Source organism: Phyllostomus hastatus, unplaced genomic scaffold, assembly GCF_019186645.2.
Source record: "Phyllostomus hastatus isolate PE091 unplaced genomic scaffold, TTU_PhHast_1.1 phas_scaffold_129, whole genome shotgun sequence".
In the NCBI taxonomy this organism is placed as follows: domain Eukaryota; kingdom Metazoa; phylum Chordata; class Mammalia; order Chiroptera; family Phyllostomidae; genus Phyllostomus; species Phyllostomus hastatus.
The window spans coordinates 12,741,780-12,762,601 of NW_025334009.1; the positions used below are offsets into that span (position 1 = coordinate 12,741,780).

A 20,822-nucleotide genomic window follows, 5' to 3' on the forward strand; every position below is an offset into this window, starting at 1 on the left:
GTGTTGATTTGGGAATGTTAAATCAGTGTGCTTCCAAAGTTAGCCTGAGAGAGAGAGAGAGAGAGAGAGAGAGAGAGAGAGAGAGAGAGAGAGAGAGAGAGAAGAGAGAGAGAGAGAGATGGAAAGAGAAAGGAAGGAAGGAAGGAAGGAAGGAAGGTAGGAAGGAAGGAAGGAAGGAAGGAAGGAAAGAAGGAAGGATGGAAGGAAGGAAGGCAAGCAGGGAAAGAACTATAGAGGATTATATCCAAAGTTATGGTTTGCCAGTCCGGTACCTCACACTACCCAACACGGTTTCAACACCAGCTCTGTGACAAGCTTTACAAAGAGGTAACTGAACACACTGTATTCCATGAACAGAGAGATTTTACACTAATACACTTGAGTTTAACATTAATTTTTCCACATAATCTAAAAACACAGTTTAAAAAAGTAAACCATACCAACCGAAAGAGCTGTCTTTTCTTATAGGTCTCATTGCATATGCTACTGTCTTCCAAGAGCCTACTGGAAATGAAAAACATGATTTTTATGACATAGAACCTAAGGGCAATAAATGGATGTGTACTCTACTACAACACACCTCTCCTGCAGATCAACCCCGTGTGCTGTTTTATTTGCATGACACTGAATTTTGCGATCATAAATGAATGGCAGCATGATTTTTCCCTACCTCAGCATTCAAATACTGATGCTGGATAAGGGGGAAGGAAGAGATGAGGAAACAGAAGGAATGGAAGAGGAGAGGAGAAGAAAGGAATCTGTATAGATACAATAGATATTTAATTCAATGTCTTGGTTGTGGTTTTTTTCTTGGAGTAATTATTAAAGTTATTCCTTATTTCTTGAGCATCGTCAAATATGGACATCCCAAAGGCAGGTGTCCAAGAAATATATTTATTTCTGTAAGGAATTCACTTATAAAATTTCCACTTTATGGGAACACCAAGACTTGTTCTTATACGTAATGCATATATATGACCAGTTATTGTATTGATGAGTACAGTCTCATTTGAATATAAGGGACACAAGTACATCAGCCGTCTTTGGTATAAAACCCAAGGAAATGAATAAAATCAGAGAGCAAAGTAGGGGAAAAACGTTTGGCTAGAAGACTAGGGAATAGGATTTCCCACTAAACTCAATTATAAATGCCCACTTAATCTTCTTGGTAAAGACCAAATTTTGGAAATGTTCAGAATTATCCCTAAGATGTTAAAGCCTGTGAATTTTTAACTTTACTGTAGAGTAAGGAGCACCAGTCTGAATCTCCATTTCATTTTTAGCTTTTTTAAAAATAGTTTTTCTTCTCTTACTGTATTCTTTCATTACCATTTAGCTCCTTTTTATTCCCTCCCGACCCTCCCACCCCCCGCAGTCTCTACATGGTTGTCCACGTCCATGAGCCCTTTTTTCCTTTTGAATGTCTCACGTGGACTTGCTTTCCAATTTCATCTCCTCTAGAACCAGTCTACTCAATTGAGGGGCTGACTGACTTGAAGATTTGTAATTGCTAATATCAGTGATGGCATCTTCTCCAGCAATCATTTCTAATGACCAGTTTAAACTTTCTCTAAGTACTGGAATTTAATCAAACAGCCTGCATTTTAATCAACTTATGGGGACCACCCATTAAGCCGACACCTGAGATAAAATTAACCACCGCTTTTAACATGAATACCGTATTTTCATTCCAAGTTGGCCATTAGTATAGCAAATGCAGAACTCCTAATTCACCTTAGAAGTCTGCAATTAAATCAATGGAGCATTTTAATACCTATATCAGTTTAGAACTCTTCAAAAAAGGTATATATTACATTTGAAAAATGTCTGCTCTTATACTCAAGGCTTTGTGTAAATTTTATAACTCACTCACTTCATAATAATTGCCTCCTCCTGCTAACTCCAAAGCCAGACATACTATCACATCCAGACCAGTTTAGATAAGATTTCCAAGTTAGGCCTTTTCTAAAGACTGGTAGAATATTTAGAATGAGAAACTTAAAATGATATTTTTCCAATTAGTATGTGTCTAGCTATATATAATTAGGGGGCATGCGAAGTGGTTAATAATAGCAAATATACAAGTGCTTTTAGCAGCCTATTCAATAAGCCAATGAAACTGCAAGTTCCTGTGTGGTCTCAACTTTTATACTTTTTAATGCCTGGTGAACATAACAGGAATTACAACTGTTGGAAGAACCAGGAGTTGAGACTTGAGATGGGGAAAACATTTAAACTCACATTCAGAAGTAGTTGAAAGGAGTTTTTCCCTCAATCCAATAATTTTTAGATGTGCTAAATAACATATATATGTGCATATATAGGCATGTACACAGAAATATATGTATTCGGTTATACATATATGCAAGCATGCACTTTCATATGGGATATGTATCTATGAGGATACAGGACACACAGGACACACTCTGTTCCTCTAAAGACATGAAGAAGCAAGTTGCATTTTACCTGTTTTCCACAAAAAGGCTTTCCTGGGAGCAAACTGACTGAAAAATAAAAGAAAGGCATTGTATCAGACGTTCTGGGTACGTTGAGGGATTCCCAAATCCTTGCCTGATTTTTAAACTACTTTTCCCCTCCAAGGGAAAAAAAATAAGAAAAATATGTACCATTTTTAGGAAACATGGAAATAAAACAGGAAAAAAAAATAGGTTAGAGGTAGCATGAAAACCCTTCTCATGCAGCACACAGTACTTTCCCATCAGAGCACCTCCAGGGTTCAAATAGATTTGCCACGTTCAGCGTGAAGGTCAGGAGAAGAGAGATGTTGTGAATGAAACTGCTGGAGAAACGTGTGACCCTCGGATCCCAAGCTAGCAGTTCCCTCTGGGGCTGCGGAGATGCTGCCGCCAAGAGCCTGAATGACAGGTTCAAATCAAGGCAGAGCGCGTGAACTTGGCACAATCTGCCCAGGGCTGCGAGAGTGCAATGTCACTATCTGGCAGTTATTACCTGGCAATGTTAAACTCTCCCGAAACAAACAGATTGATGGCAAGACGCTCAAAACTCAAGAGATGCCATCAATCAGTCCTAAGGCAGGGTGGGGGTGGGTGGGTGCAGAAGACGAGTGAAAACAAAATGAAGCTAATTAAAAAAAAAAAAACAGTCACACTCCATGTAAGATGTCTTAGTTTTTCACAGAGAAAACCAAATGGCTTTCTTCTTAGCTCCCATCCCCCAAGGACTCATTTCTCTAATTTCTGGTGTTTATTCATAATGCAGGGAAGATAAAATTCCATCACCATTACATGAGGGAGAAGGGCAGATCAAATTAAATTTTAGCAAACTGAAAAACAGAAGCCCAAACAAAATATGGTGCAATAGTCCTCTCATGAAGCCACTGTTTTTAGGAATGAACATAAAACCACTTTCGAAGTCCTCAGTTTCTAAACATAAATAGGCACACCATATTAGAGTGTAAATTTCCTAAACGATGAATAAGCGACCTGCTAAACGAATAAACACAGGCTTCACAGGTCCATTTTAAAATAAAACGAACAAAATAATAATGACCTTTCAATATCAAATTCTTGAATTCAAAGATGCTGTTAATGTAAGCACTGCTCAGAAAGGGAAGCAGGATACTGGTTTATGGTAACTTGTGACTGGAGGAATCATTTCCTCCCACTGAGCCAAAGGGCTAGCTCTGGGCATCATGTTTTTCTCAGCGGTCTGAGCATGTCGGTGAGGGCGTCTCTAAGAACCACTCCTGTTTTAACCTCTGTGCCTTTAACGTGCACCCTGAACTCCAAGTGTGCCGAAACTTTATGTAACAAAAAAGCCACAACTTTACTCAATTACAAAAAAAAAAGCTTTTCAGAAAATCTCCCTTTTTTATTTGGCATTTAATTTTGTGAAGGGAAACAAATGCAAAAGATGTGCCACCCCCTTATTCCTGTGAAAGTCCATTTACGGTCCACGAAATAGCTCACTGTCTTTATTTCCCTTCGTTAGGATTTGCTCCAGGGTTGAGTCAAGTTGTGGGGAGTGAAAGCAAGCGAGGTTGCCTCAGAGACACACTATGAATTCAGTTCTTTGGTACCTCTCGGTTCTTGTCATCGGAAAGAGGTCCGTTAGTGTTGGAATGTTCTAGCTGGGCTTGGGGACTACTGAGACTCTGCCCCTGCCCTGAAGGAAAATGATGAGAAGCGTTCCGACTTCACTCTTGTGACTCTAATAGCATTCTGGGAAGAGTTAAGCAACCCAAACTCTTTGAAAAAAAAAAAAGCACCTACAGGTCAAAGATAACTTTCCCCAAAATGTATCTCAAGAGTATTTTTTCTGAGTTTTGTGGAAAGGTCATAAAAAATCATCTCATCATCCCTCCACCACATTTTCATAAATAAGAGGAAAATCGTTATAGGACGTGATTCAGTGACGGATGATTCTAAACTTTTAAAATAAGTAGTATTAATAACTTGTACATTTTAATAGCAGAGAAAGATAAAATTGTCACAGGAATTAATGCGGCATTCAAAGTTGTCACGCACTCTCAGATATAAAGGGCTCATTTTTTATTGAAGGAGAAAAAAGAGCTTGCCTAATGGGTTGCAGAACTCTCTCCCACGCCCCACCCCCAATCCAGGTGGCACCAGGCACCCTTATCAGTTCTCGCTGAGGAGGAATCCCCGTACAAAAAAAAACCACCAAAAAATAGGAGGAGCTCCTCCCTGAGTCCCTGTTTACACATAAATATCCTTCAGAAAACATATGTTTTCCAGGCAAAACATATCCTCTTCACCTAGATTGCTTTATCAACTTAACCTTCCTCAAACCAGCAACTGTTGCATAGGATTAATCATAAAACAAGCTGAAGGGAATAAAAGTTGTATTTCCAATATTTCTGATCACCCAAATATATTTATTTATTCTTTGAGAACTAAAGTTTTGTGGGCTCTGACTTACACCAATTTAGTTCTCAAATAATGAATACATTTGTCTTATCTCAAGATACTAAAATTCTCAAATTGAACTTGAAAATTGTTTCCTCGAAAACCCAAAGTAACCTGCATATTTCAGCTATGCACCTACGTACAAAAGCACGCACACAAACACCTTAGCCACCAAGATACATTTCATTTGTAAACTATCAAGAACACATCACATTTTAAAATAAGTTTGAATTTTGCTAAAGGGTAAATACCAGGAAGTATTTCTCTATATTAATTCTCTATTGTAACTTCAAGTAGAAAAAAATGCTGCTTAAGTATATAAATATTTCAACCTGTTTGAATGAGTACTACTGAATATTTAGCAAGGAATGCTAGCTTTATTACCTCATTTTAAATTATGAAAACACTAAATTAAAGACCAGCTAAGAAAAAGATCAGACGTGTATAACATAGTTTCCTTATGCTGGATTCTTTGCATTTATTTTATAATTGACTTCATAGAGTTGAATTATCTTGTGGACCTCAGTGGTCTGGGCCATAGCAATGGTCATGTGGGAATCTAGAATTTCATAGATGGAGGTTTGCTAAATGGTCCTGTCTCTGTTTCAGTAATAGGATGACCTGCTGCTATATGCATCCAAGAAAGTTCATATGGCTGTTATGCCCTTGAGTTTGTGTTAATAGAGGAAGACACAGTAGTTTCGTGCTTAATGCAGGGTGACCCCAACAACCCCCGCCTCCTGGTCTTCACTTCCTGTATAGTATTCCCCCCACATTGCACCAGGGCTGGACTGTATGTCCAGCAGAATACAACACAAGGGAAGGCATGTCACTTCCAGGATTAGGCTATGCAAGACCACGTCTTGCATTTGGGGCCCACTCTCTTTCCCCCTTCCATCACTTGCACAGGGGGAAGCTAGTCGCCATGTCTTAAAGACGCTCAGCAGCCTATGGAGAGGCCCACATAGTAAAAACTCCGATCTCTGGGTGCCTGTGTCCATGGAAACCCCCTGACCTAACAGATCAGGTGAATGGTCATGTCAGAAACAAGCTTGGATTAGTAAAGGCGCAAATGCAGGCCACCAGAGAGCCCATCAAAGGACCGCACGCCTCTGCAGAGAGAAGGGGCCATGGTCCTTTAAGGAAGGCTGTCAAATGCTTTCAGGGAATGCGCTGGCTGTGGCAATGGCTTAGCATTGAGGCTTTTGCACCTTTAAGTCTGCTTTCACTTTAAAAAAAATGTTAGCCTAGCATATGGCCACAGAGCCTTTAAACAGCAGCACCTGCCTCCAATCTTTACCCTGGGACCCAGGTCCCTTCCTCGTCATCCTAAAAGGGACATGGGGAAGTCATGGGAACCCCTCTCCCGGCAATGACCTCTCTGCAGACCTGGGGAACCACAGTGAAGGACAGCAGCCTGAGGGCCATCCTCCCAACGGGCAGGCATCAGTGACGTGACTTTCTGTCCCCTAGCTGTGAGTGTCTGGCAACGTGGTACAACTTTGGGGAGAAAAAAGCATCATGTTGTCTGCGCATCATCTGGGTGCTTAGCGTTTGCTTTTGAATATAACAATTTGTTCATAAATGGTATGGCTTGCCAGAACCGGAGTTAAGAGTGGAAATGTGTGTATGTGTGTATGAGTGAGTGAGCGTGTGTGTGTGCACAAGAGAGAGCAGGGAGGAAAAAGAGAGAGAGGGAGAGAGAGAATAAAAAATGAACCGGCCTTTCAGAAAAGCTCCTCTCCATAAAGGTCACCAGACAAGAGCACGCTGCCTCCAGTCCACAGGGGGCGTCCTTACGCTACCACGATTCGGAGAGACCCTCTCATTACTTCGTCCTCGTGTCCAGCAGACACAGCTGATGGCCTTCCCTGGGTCAGGCTGCACCAGCAATTACTCTGACCATGATAAAAATCTAAGTAGTCCACACACGCACAGAATCTTCTAGAACTGTACTGAACCTCCCCCAACTATGGCTACCTCCATCTCCCTCTCTCCCACTCTCCTAATTTCAGAGGTCTGAGCCAGATTACTCAACCATCAGAACTTAATGTTAATGTATCCAAGAAAGGCAGAGAGGATCTGGAAGAGACACCAGAAGCCTGTGCAGAGGTGAAGACAGTGCAGACGGCTGCTTCCTCTGCAGCTTCTCCATATGAAAGGACCCAGCAGCCACTGAAAGATCGGGGACACTGCTTTAGTGAAACTCTGAGGACAGCAGTCCTCCTCCACGCTACGCAATGAAGCCTGGATGCCCAGGAGGCTCTGCAATAGCCTCCGGAAGCCAGTCCGGCAAGAGGTCCAGTGCCCCACCTGCCCTAGTAGATCCCGAGGTGTCGGGTCACAGTCCGTGCAAAGGAGCTCACACCTCCACGTCTGCAGAGGGAAGGGCCCAGCATTTTAGGAGGCTGCCGAGAATGATCTCATGCAATGGATCAGCTATGGCATTCACGTGCCTTTTTAACGTTCTTGCATTTAAGTCCAGCTTCTTACCTAATAATTTTCATATAATTTAATTGCATTTTATTTTGACAATAGTAGGTAAAAGGATAAAAAAAATCCCTACCACATCTTATTTGTGGGGATTTGAACAAAAACAAAAGAAGCTGTTTTATCATTAGTCCCTTGAAAATTGTTTACAACACTAATTTGATCTGAAATGGAGGGGAAGTGAGTATTGCTATTTAACGTTGAGATAATAAAAGGTTCCTACTTGCTAAGAATGCAGAAAATTCTGTGTGTGTAATCAGCAGTCTCTTCCTTCTGTTTTGTTGTTCCACTGCACGATATTAATATGAAAAGAGACAAGCATGTCCTGTCTTCTGCCTAATGTGGATGTACAGGCATTTCTTCAAACCTGGCACCCGACCTGCCTCTGTACTTAAGGTCTATTTCACTGACCAAAATTATATCTCCATTCCCACTCAGGTCACATCCTAGGCACACTGGCAAACCCCTGGCTACCTCTCCATCGCTTCCCTGCAGCGGGGCCTCTTCCAGAAACACCTCCGGTTTGCTGCAGTTCCACTGGTTCCCTGGCTCCGGCTCCCTGCGTCCCTGCCAGCTCGCTGTCTGGGGAGCGAGGCTGCCTTACTGCCGATGGAAGGACCGCACTAAAGAGGCAATTAAAACAACTACTCACATCGTGTGCAAATATTCTCTCCCTCACTCTCTGATACTCCTCTTCTCTCTCTTCAATTGATTTACTTCGTCTGTCATCTCTAAATGGATGCATTCTGTTTTGCTGAACAGAAAAAAGAAATCAGGAGGGTTATCCAAGTTGTGCTGTTAGAAGTCTGCGGTTAAGCAACTGTCAGCTAAGGGGAATAAATGTTCACTTAAACAAATGGGGCATGAAAAGCCTCACTCCTTCTGTCCCTGAGGAAGCCGTGGTGGGGGGTACGCGTGTGCTGCGTGTGCGTGACATGCAATGCCAGGAAATGATCGCAGCTCCTGGTTGCCTCCTTGTTGGATGCAAGTAGCATGGGCGTTTCTGGAATGGGAGTGCCCGGATGTGCCTTGGGTGTTCGGTCCGTTCAGCTACCTGACAGCTCACCAGGGAGGGACTCTGTCTCCTGTGCTAACCTGTGTGATTTTGATTTCTCAGAAGGAAGCAGGATGTTGGTTTAAAAAAACAAAGAAGTGATGGCTAGATCAAGGTGGCTACGGGAAGAAATGGCTTAGAAACCTTGGGGACCGGAGAAACACAAAGCAATGGAGTCGAGAACTGACGAGTGGAAAGGAAGATGTAGACACTATTGCTCTACATCCTAGTCCTTGTATTCACTCAGTGACATTGCACCTGGCATTTGAATTAAATTTGAAATGTGTTTGTTGATCAGGGTCAGTATCAAGAAATGTAAGAACAATTCAAAGAACCCAGCATGAGGAGGACTCCCCTTCTTCATCCTTCCATCTGAACCTCGTCCTGTGCCTCAGCTACCCTCCCGTCTTCCTCTGGCCATTTCTCACCAAAGCTCTGCCCTAGCCACGTTCATCCATCCATTCAACAAACACCCACTAAGTACATGACGCCGGCACGTTTCAGAGTCAACGCGAGCCACGGTGGAGCTCGGTGGTGGTGGGAGGAAATGAGATACAATGATGAACAGGCTTTTTTTTTTTAGGTGTGTCACAGATGCACATACTGCCTTTCAGTGACTCACTGAGTGTAATTAAAATAATAACTTGAGTGAGATGCTTATTATCTTGCCCTTAAGAATTTTAAAGCAAAGTCATTTTCAAAAAAAACCCTATTTTGATTGTCAGAGACACAAAGTATAATGGCACTTTGTGACTTTTTACTGTTCTCATTCTCGTGCAAAATTTGTTTTCTTTGCCATTTAACTCCGTTTTCTTCCTAATAGCCCTGGATCCCACACCCCCACGTGGAGAAGAAATTGAGTAAAATACCTCTGCCCTTATCGAGGTACCATGAGTCAGGCTACCCTCCAACAACACAATGTTTCATCACAAGCAAAATACACAGAAAGAGAGAGTTGTGCTACAGTTCATGCAAAACAAGCAGACAATTTACACGGACAATAAAACATGGCAAGGAGAAGGGTCGGGAGACTAAAACATGAACTTGATTCTTTGGTGTGAAGACTTATTATTGTAGGATAGTTGCAAAATCCACCTGTCCTCACCATAACAAGGTTTGTTCTTTACAGCTACACCAGGTGATCATCGGTCCATTTTGATAATCCAGCTCAATTTGTGCACAACTGAAGGACAAAGCTGTAGGGAGTGGAACGACTGCCATAGTTACACAGACATCTGGAAATGCGACTGACAAAGCTTTTCCCCGACAGCTCAGAGCCGGTGGCATCCCAACCCCCCAACTCATGCAGCAGGAACTGCGCCAAGCACCACCCATGCAGCCCAACACAGAGCCATCGCTAAAGCAACCAGGACGTGGGGTTTGGGCTCCCCATTGAATGCCAAAGGGGGAGGCAAGGCGGACGAGGAGGTTGGAGGGGGGACGGTGGTATCAGAGGCAGGGCAGAGTCGGGGGAGGGGGAGAGAGGCCACAGAGGAACGACAAGAACATCAGTCAGCCCACCTTCAAAAACAACGTCAGCCACTCTCAAACTTGAGAACCAACCTGGTTGTCTTCTTTATCAATACTAGAGTTATCGCGCTTCAAGATAAACCGCTTCTGGGATTCTTCACCTTTTTCATCTTTTAAATGTTCACAAAACCTTTGCTCTGGTCTGCCAGCAAAGTAAAACATATCAATAAAAAAAGTTTTTTCCCCCTGTTTCAAGTTATTTCTCAGTGCTGTTTTTTTCCCCCACAGTGGCATTCAACTTTAAAAGAGATAGTTTACACGTGGTTTTGATACTAGAATTGCTGGCAATACACAGGTAGGTCACAGGTCACCTCACAGGTGCTATTAGAATACCTTTGGCTGGTTTGAATTCGGAGTCCTGTTTGCTGCATGCGGCTCACAACGGCTGAAGTTAAAAAGATATTTTAAAGGCCTGTACATATATAACGTATAGATGCTTATATAGTTGTCTGGACCTCCATTGCTCTTGAATTTAACCGAGTCCCCACCCATATTCTAGCACAAATATACATGTTTAGAATTTGGGAGCAACACACTGATTCGCCGACGTCCGGACCCTAGGCGAGAACATCTCCCAGCACATCCTCCTTTTTAAGACCCTTCTTAATCCACAGTGAGAGAGGACCATTTATGCGTCATTGCCATCTCCCTCCAGGGGCAACTGCCCTGGGATCGGGCTCCAGGAGGCTCTGACACCCTTGACCAAGTCTTGTAAATCAGCTCAGTAATTTGAGACACTGGAAATGTTTCGTTTAAACAACTTAATGACTGATTAGCATGGGGAAAATGCTCTAAGCAGTTACACGCTATTGATCAGTCAATTGATTTTTTTTTTAGGTCCTTTTAATCATTTTGTATTATACCAGGAAAGGGCTCCACTTCCTTGTTAATTTCCCACAACCGCCCTGCACTTCAGGGACTCAATGAATGACATGGGCTTCGTCCGGTTCGTCCCCAGAGGAAGTGCTAGCAACTGTTTGGCCTGGGCTTCGGAGCAGTCATTGTTTATGACTATCATTAACGTGTCTCTGCCATAGCTGATGCATTCCTTCCCAGGCTCAGTGGGTTTTCGGTCCCCACTGGGTTCATTACGCATTCAGTCATTGGGAAGGCTCTTCACAGCATCTGCTGTTCAATATGGGTGACCAGTGATTAAGGGAATGACATTGTTTCCGTATAGATCCAAAAATGAGCAAATAGCACCTCGAAAACAAGGGATTAATTTAAGCAAATAATTCAAATAGGGGTGGGATGCATCCTTAAACACATATACATATCTTATAATAACAGTGATGAACAGACAGTAACAGCAAACTGGAATAAGACCAGTTATCGCTTGTAAAACTTTATATAATATTTACAACATGATACTATTATCTTATTCAAGCCTTAGAATAGAACTTTGATGCATGAGGAACGCATATATTTTGCCTCTTTTTTACAGATAAATAAACATCCCTCAGTGATCATTGTGGCTCCGGTTTGTAGATTTGCCCACTAAGCTACAGACGACAGCCCCTTCACATCCTTGCGGACACAGAGGTTAGTCTCCCTGTGCCGATGGAGCACACAGAGGGCCAGAGCCCCTCGCACCGCACTGAAAAACCAAGCGCCCTGCATTGCATCATCTTGAAGTGCAAATGGAACTGCTTTCCACCAAAATCAAAATGTAAAAAAAAAGATAAGGCATGATCTGGAAGGGCAAATATGATATTTTAAAACCAGAACACTAAGGGAGCAAAGGGAACTTGAACTTTACAGCCAAGAGGCCACTTACAGTGGAGAAATTCAACACATATTGGGGTGGCAAAGTCACAGCACATGTCAATTACTTATCACACTGTAAAGTCTTACAATATTAGTGTGAAGAATTGGAGGCCACTGTAAGTGGTAACGATTCTCCTGGAACTTTTTGAGCATCTCAACATCTTTAATCAATACTTAGATGTTACATTGTTGTTGTTTTTCATGTAGCCAGTGAAATTAGAACATTAACTTAAATCCAAAAGGTGATTGTACAAATGCTAATTAAGTCTCTCCTAATACCCCCCCAACTGTAGTCTCATAAATTCTAGTAAATGAAATGCTTTTCTCACTGCTAAATTTGTGGATGTGTTTCTTGTATCTGTTAACAGTCTATAACTGTTCTTTTAGAAATAAAATGGTACAAGAATTCATGAGCATAAGGTGAATTTGCTTTGCAATCAACTCTTCTTTAGGAAGGAAAGCATAGAGAGTGAGACTTCAGCACAGTACCCACAGCTGGAATATAAGTGCCATCTTGGTAAGAACGTTCTTTTTTAAATACATAACCCTTAGTGCCTAGAACCGTGCCTAGCATATGGGAGGCATCTGGTGAAATAAATAAATGAATCAATGTATGAATGAGAGAAATTTAGTATAGCTGTATAGAAATTAATGTAATTAAAAGGAAGATCAAAGGGTCACTGAATAAGATATGCAGTCATACCCTTTAAAATTATAAAACAAAATAGGAGACAGTTTGATTAGTAGGAGCATAAGTTCAAATTTATAACCTTAGGGAGATCTTTAAAAATCAAATCTATGATTTGCTTTAAGTGGACCCAAAATAATCATGTTATTAAAGTTTTTAAAATTTAGAGGTGGAAATAAGAACCTTACCTTTTCTTGTTTTGGGATTCCTCAGTTTAAAGTGTTATAACTATAAGAAAGCTATTCAAACACTATTCTGAAATTTCATTTGCATCCCTTTATACTGCTGGTTTATTTGTTTTTCATACCAGGACATATTTAGGTAAAAGACTCTATCACATAAGCAAAGGGTAGTCGAAGGAGCTTGTGCTGATCAATAATGTAAATAATGGAGCAAGAATATTTCTTACTCTGATACAAATTATGCCAAGAGCATTCTCCATAATTGCTTTTCAAATATCTTGTTTAATTTTTTTAAGCAGTAGAACCTAATGGCCCAAATTATTAATCCTCTTCATGATTATTTCAAAAGTATTTTCAGTGATTTCAAAGTAACCACTTGACATATGCCTAAAAGGAATAAACCTTTGTAAGATTTCTCCAGGTTGATGTTTACAGAGCATTATCCATGACTCTAAGGCCAAAGAGCAATTTGCAGTTGAAACTCATGGAAACTGTAGCATACAGCTGAAGTATTGTGTGTGATTAAAAGAAAAATGACTGGTTATGCACTATTATACAATTTAAAAATATTTTTTACCACTAATTTAACATCATAGCAATATCATTTCTTAGCCATAAAATGAATGGAACCAAAGTAATATATTATGAACCCTTTTTAAAAAAATGAGAGTAAATTATTTTTAATGTATCCATAGAAGGATATAACTAAGAAAAACTCGTCAAGGCTGCAAAATGTAGTTGTTCTCTTGAAGTCAATGATAATGAGAATTTACTACTTATCTCATGGCCATGCATCACAGGTGTCTAAATTTCTTACTTCCCGTGGATTTTAGTCCATGAGGTATTGTTTCTAGCTTTCTCTATATCATCATCAGAAAGCTGAGAAAGTGAATTTAATATTTCTTCTTGATGGAAACAAAACCAGTTTTCTCTTCTAAGGTAAAACAAGCTCTTCCCACAGTTCATAGCAGGGTCTGTGCACGGTGACCAGCACTGGTACCCCTAACCGAACCTTTCAAACGTCAACATTAGCTCCTCCTGGTTCCCTAGTGGACAGCTATTGAATGGAGATGCAGTGTGACTGTGTGAAGCCCTGCGTGAGGCAATCAAACTCTCCTAGTCAATCAATTCCAATTTTAGGTAGATGTTTCTCTCTCTCTTTTTTTAAAAAGAATTTATTTATTTATTTTTAGAGAGGGAAGGGAGGGAGAAAGAGAGAGAGAGGGAGAGAAACATCAATGTGCGGTTGCTGGGGGTTATGGCCTGCAACCCAGGCATGTACCCTGACTGGGAATCGAACCTGCGACACTTTGATTCGCAGCCCGCGCTCAATCCACTGAGCTACGCCAGCCAGGGTGAGATGTTTTTCTCTTTAAGCTTAAAATAGATGAGCAATTTTTATAATTATTTTTTAAACCTTTTGGATCTGGAAGTATTTTCAATGGTTTACCTCCTCTGCCAATTTCGGGAGACCAAGTTCATTACTTTCAAAGTGCTTAATCCTCCCCTGCCCCCTCCCCTCACACACCCACCACTGAAGAATTCGATGCTACTAAATATGCAGGTATACACAGTCTTTGAATTTCATACTGAATACCAGAAAGATGGTAATCAATATGCATAAATATCTTAAAATAGTTTATCCTGTGTACAGCAGGAAAAAATACTTGGGTAGTATAAGACATCTATCAAAAATATTTAAAGCCAAACATATTAGAGGAATCTAAGCAGCATTGTTCCCTTAACAGTTTAAAGCTTTCAATTACAGTATTTGCAACTGATTTTTTCTTTCCACTATTATTTTGTCATTTTATACGACTTCAGTCCCTTTTAAGCAAGGCTCTCCCTTATAAACCCAATATAGTCTGTGCTATCAAGCTTCCTTCATTAGCATCTTTCAATCCTCTCTTGACTGCATCCTGGGTCTATACACAGACACATGCAAACTAGACTAGGAAAGGCCTTGGCCCTTCTTCGCTATAAGGCTATTTGTGAGCAACAACAAAATTAAGCAGAATACTCGAAGACCACGAGGGTCTGTAAGACAGCTCTTAAACTGGTACCCCGGCTCTGGCACACTGGCTAGGGGCATTCAGAGCCTGGAGGAGTGTCAGTCCACCTTGGAAGAGTGATTCTATTTCTAAGAATGAAACCAAAGGAATTAGTAATGAGTGGTTAACACACAGTTCCATTGATGAGGACAGCAAGACTGTGGAAACCCATGGCGCGCCTGGTTAAGAAACTTAAAATAGCTCCATATGTAACATGCAGGTCTAGCAATTGAAATGTAATACTATGTCCTAACATAGAAAAAAACAATTTATAAAAGAAGAGATAACATGATCATATTTGTTGAAATTATACAATAAATAATAATAATAATAATAGAAGTCTCTGGATGCTGGGGTAACAGGCAAATTTTAATGCTAACCTTTAATATATCTCTAATTATTATAGTAAACATGTGGTATTTTATGACAACAAATTAATAAAAGCTATTAGTTTAGAAAAATGGGAAAGAAATTCACTCATTTAGAAGTGGTTTGTATCTAATCGCTGGGTTATGGGCAATTAAAATACTCATATTCTGAAGAGTTTCTAAATTTCCTTTCACGGCCTATATGATTTTATGATCAGCTAAAATGAACATCTTAGCTGTTTTATTTTGTCAAACCAATTCTTAGTCTTTCTGCTACGCTGCAACTTTAAAAGATACCAGGATTAATTATTGTCCCTGCTTCTGGTCTTGGTTTATCACATTAAGGCTTTCCAATATATGTAATCAAATAAACAAACACAAAACTCACCCTCTTTATTGCTATGTCTTTCTTGATCTATAGGCACAGAAACATGGCTTTACTAATGATAATATGAGAATGACTAAGTGATAGTGTCCAATCTAAATTACAATGATACAGAAAAAGGTAAGAGGGTTAAGGAAAAAAAAAGGAGAAACTATGTAATTTGATAAAGAGGAAGGAATCACATGTAATTAAGACCTGGAGTAATATATTATCTGCGGGTGAGTCTGGCCATTTCTACACGGTGATGAGCCCAGTACGAGCAACACCACCAAAGAGACATACACACCAGCTGGGTCTACTTAGCTTCACCAAACGGCACGTTGCTACAAGTTTGCCTGTCAATGGAGAGTTTCCACAAAGGAATCATTTAAAGAGAAGAGGGCTAGGACTGCCACTTTGTTTTCTTTAAGCTCTCCAATCTTTCATTTCAATATTGTATAAACATTCAGCGGTAGCAGCATTAACACAGCCAATGGCTCGAGGCTCCACTCCCCACAAAACACCATGCGTTTGGGCACAGACCTCAACACCTTTCCATAAAACGGATGTGAACTAGCATACCAAACTTAGCATAGCAACGGTTTTCATGATTAAACTAAGTTTTAAACCATTCACACATGAACGCTGATACGCAAGCCAAACAATGTGGCTTTTCAAAACGCACATTATTGTGTCTTTTCAGCTCTGCAGCTTACTAACAGTGGCTTCCTGCAAGTTACTCAATATCCCTATTACACAAGTGTTGTTTGGTGTGTTGTGAAAAAATGGAAGGTAATAGTACTTACTTTAAAAGGCTTGGGAGGATTAAACGAGATACAGGTAATGCAGGTCAAGTAGCAAGCCCAATGCCAGGCACTAGTAAAGTACTCAGTAAATGTTGTAAGCTATTTTTACCCCTTTCACATTTTTCTTAGTAGCCCAGATCTAAAAGGACACCAATGGATACTGAACCAACATTTACTGGTACATTAGTGTTAACCTTAACCAGGATAGATCCATCTATTATATTCAAATGATGGTTTGATTCCCCAGCTCCAAATAAGCAAGTAATAATGACCTTAAAGTAACGTGTTCTTTGAAAACTGCTGAACATAATTGTTGTTTCTTAGGAGGGAAGGCTTTTTGCTTATATATATTATAATGGTGTACATAAAAGGGTTGCATTTAAACTTACATGCAAATATAATATTTTTACTTGCTGAGGAGGTTCACAATTATCAGGGTCCACTAATTGATAGTTAACAGACAATCTTCGTATGTATAAAGAAATGCTATTTTTTTATATTTCCGGTTTGAAGGCCAGGAAAGTGGGGAAGTAGAGGTCAGGGCGTCTGAGGCTATGATGCGGTGGGGACCTGTGGGATTGAGCCACAGGAACGTTGAGCAGTGGGGAGGAGTCTTGTTGCGGGATCAAATATGTTAGGTGGGTGTCCGCTTCTTTTGGTAGGTTCCAATGTATTGTTTGAAGATTCACATCAATAATTACAGTCTAGCATTTCAGTATACAACTAAGTGGAAACCAGACACCTTTGACCAATAAACCAGAGCCTTTTTTACCTACTTGATGCCTCAATGACCTCTTTTCTGAAGCCATAGCAATATGCTAATGACCTGTCCGCTAACAGAAATGTTAAGATGACTAAGACACAAGAAGACCCACTATCCGTTGTATACCACCAGGCTCTCACCTACAAGTAAGCCCTAGAACTTTTCTCGAGGTGCAAGTGCAGAAATGACTGCCGACTTCCATGACACAGAAACCACAGTGCTCTCAGGAACTGAGGGTCACCCTGCTCCTACAGCAGGCACGGCTGCAGACGGAGGAACCCAGCCACAGCGGTCTTGCTCCCTCCAATACTATTGTATGTTTAGGGCAATACCATATATATATGTGTGTGTGTGTGTGTGTGTATGTATATATGAATTCGTTTCATATATATGTGAAACAAATTAGCAATTTAACAATTAAAAGGGCTAACCATTAAAATGCTAATTTGTTAATTTAACAGGTTAACAATTTAAAAGTGGGTTGATTCTAATCGCGGGATTATATACAATTAAAATAGTCTTATATTCTGAATAGTTTCCAATTTTTCCTTCATGGCCTCTATTATTTTATTACATATAGCATATGTATAGTGAACCTCTCTCTAAATTGTCCCAAACTGTGTAACACAGATAATCAATTTACACACACACACACACACACACACACACACACACACACACACAAAGTCCTGACTAAAATTACATTGGCTCCTCAAATACACTATAACCAGAAGATGGGCATGTTCAATAGTCTATACTTCTTTTGTTGAAGGCCCTGTGCTGAACGCCTGAGAAGTACTTTTTGCTTGGCAAGTGTTAAGAACATGGGTTTTATCTCTCTTCCAAGTCTGCCAGGACAATTTCCAATCCGGTGGGTTCCGTGGTTCTGGAGTTCTATTGCGGTCAGAGTGTTAGCTTTCATCTCAGTGTAAACATTGTTGGACTGAGTTCTCTGTTCCGTTTTTAAAGTAATGAAATGCACATTAGGATGTTGTAAGGAAACCCATGGGCACGGGTGAAAGAATAGTGTTTGGGGTTCTTCTGGCTTCTGTCACCGCTTCCGAGTACTGATTCTATGAAGATCAGCTCTTGTTTTCCTAACTCTAAGAGGAGAGCCACGGCTGAGCGCCAGGAGAAGTGGGTTTCAGTCTTGGGCTTTGTGAGGTGAGTAGGTAAGAGAGACCAAGACAGGAGTCTTGTTTTTTACTCCTGTAAATGGTTGGGGTTTATCTACCTAGAATGTTGTAAGATATATAAATAAAAATTTCAAGAGTATCCTTACTCCATGGAAAAACTAAAAAACAATGTTATATTAAGAATGTTAACATTATAGAAGGCGCAAGCATGTCTCATTTTTAAAATCGAGTGGTAATTTACACATTTGACACTCAAAGTCTCATAAATAATTCCAAGCAGGGAAAGGAATGCAACAATAGATTCCTATGATTTATCTTTCTCATCCATAGAAACTTATGGTCTCTGAAGCATGTGAGAATAATAATATCAAAAAATATAATATTGGAGAGCAGTGAGATAGAGTTGGACCAAAGCTAACAGATAGCTCTTACTTTGAGCCTGAGTATTGATTAAAGTTGCTCAGTAAATAAAACTTCATTGGTTTTTCTGAGAGTAATGCAATTCTGAGTCAGGTGTCTGGACCTTTGACTTCAAGCAGATGATTTCCAATGCTATCCCTTCAAAAAGTTCAGAGTAAATTTATCACGTTTAGCAACAACAGGATGCCAACCAGCCACCCATGGATTCCCAAGAGGTGCTTGGTCTTCTTCAGAGAATTGTTCAGCGAGCTTCCGTATCAGGACGCTGCTCAGTTTATTCTGGTGCTACTCACATTCCCCGCCCAAGGGAAAGAGATACAACCAAGGTGGGAGGAAACGTGTTTGTTTTGGTATAAATGCAATTAACCACCTTTGGGGAATGAAACGCCTAAGGATCAAAGAGCAAAGATTCCCACTTTAAACCTTCAGGAAACAGAGCAGAATAGGTGTCCAGTGATTCTGGCGTACCGCTGCCCACCGAGAAGGGGAAGGATCCACCATCCTACCGCTTAGTGCCGTAATTGTCCACCACTTCAAGATTCTTAAAGTCACCTGGGCTCAACTGCTTCACCGAGCGTGAAGCTTCATTTATACCAGAACACGTTTTATGGTTCTTGTGATTCACCTAAAAGCCAGCTCAGTCACTCACCCCTTCCAGAACAGACGGGCAAAGTACGTTAGTCACTAATACCACTCATCGCACCAAGCCAACACCTAGGTCCGCACATCTCAGCCATCAGGGCTCGGAGTTCTTGAGCACTGGTCTCTCTTGGTGCCGCCCCACACCTCTGCCTTTGGGCCACTACTGTTTCACGGGGTCTGGGACCTGTAACCAGTCTCCTTTGGAGGATTTGCTATTTCCTTTCTTTGCTGTGTACTTTTAGGGTAGGGGATTTAAGGCAATGAGGGTGGGTGAATGTGAAAGACAAAAGAAAAAAACATTCAAGAGATGACAACATTTTAACTTGAAAGTTATCTGAGACTAGTTCAGCCATTACTCTGACAGATGCAAAGGCACTCAGGTGCACATGCGGCTTTGCAGGGGACTGATGCCGGCCCTTTGGACGATGCCAGCTCAAGCAGATGGTTTCTAGTCTCCAAATGATATACCCTGAACGTGAGTCCTTTCTCTAGAGTGAAGAAGAGAGGGAGCTGAAAATAATCATCTAATAAAAGACCAATGAGCCGCTCCTGGCTAAATGCATAGCAAAATAAACAAGAGAAAATGTAGATCAGAAAGAGAGACAAAGAAAAGAAAAACTCAGATAAAAACAGGCCTTTATATTTGTTGCATGTAAATATTTTTTAATAAAATTACTATTCCCATTTTCAGCCTCAATCCTGAATATGAAAAAAGCAACATTACAGAGAGTAAATACATTATAAACATCGTTTGTGGTGCCAAAGTAGCGCAGACCCTAATACTTCTGCCCCAGATTTCCAAGAGGCTCATCTGGTTTTGACACCTAACCTGACAGGTAACGAAGAACTCCAATAGAAAACATCTAAAAGTGCTGGAGAATGGAACCTATTTCTGGCAATATATGGGGGAAAGGCAACTTGAACTGTGGGTTGGAAACACAACATGGCAGATGTCAACTCAAAAACTCCATTCATTGTCAACCAGAAAGCAGTCAATTCTGCGAGAGAACAAGTGTCAAACATGGGCACCAATATTCGTGACTGATGTGATTGCAACATCAGTGCGCATTAAAAATAGTGCATTATCTATTCCAGCTGAAACTGCACCAGTCTACTGGGCCTATAGGCTTTTCTGTTATGGCTTTGTAGAGAAAGAGGAGATGGACAAATTAAAAGAATATAGTTCATTGCTTGCCTATTTCACCATCACCATGTCCCTCCCTGCCTTGAGGGATCTGAAAAGTCACAGAAAAGGCAGAATGGAGAATTAAAAACAACGACAACAGCAATCACTAGGAGTATGTGATGGAGAGGGAAGAGATAAAGAATTGAAGGACAGTGCATTTTCATTTCTACTAGTGTTCAAAAGAGGAAGCGCATGTGCTAACCATCAGATAAAGTGGGCAGCTGATAAACTTTAAAATGTGTTCTGCCAGCAAAGTAGAAAACAACCACAAGACCCAATGATTCTGAGGCCTCGAGGGCTGTTAACCACGATCCACTTCAAACTCCCCTGCGGATAAATAAGTAATTGGAGGCCCGGAGAGCTGCAGTGCTCATTGTCCCTGAGATAACAGCCCAGCTCTGTCCCAGACCTCCCAGGTCTCCACTCTGACCTTCTCTCTGGTTCTGCTGCACACAGACTGGGCCT

General features: G+C 40.8%; 1 protein-coding gene across 26 annotated transcripts in view; it reads right to left on the bottom strand.

Moving 5' to 3' along the window:
* ARPP21 (cAMP regulated phosphoprotein 21) overlaps positions 1-20,822 on the bottom strand; it is a 150,414-nt gene that overhangs the window by 74,149 nt on the left and 55,443 nt on the right. For 15 of the 26 annotated variants that reach the window (XM_045857078.1, XM_045857099.1, XM_045857098.1 and 12 more), the window contains 4 exons: positions 10,018-10,126; positions 8,053-8,154; positions 2,467-2,504; positions 445-504 (listed from right to left, as the gene is read on the bottom strand). In XM_045857078.1, the coding sequence (XP_045713034.1) occupies positions 445-504; positions 2,467-2,504; positions 8,053-8,154; positions 10,018-10,126 (309 nt within the window). The remainder of the gene's footprint in view (positions 1-444; positions 505-2,466; positions 2,505-8,052; positions 8,155-10,017; positions 10,127-20,822) is intronic. The other 11 variants (XM_045857102.1, XM_045857094.1, XM_045857092.1 and 8 more) reach the window with 5 other exon arrangements.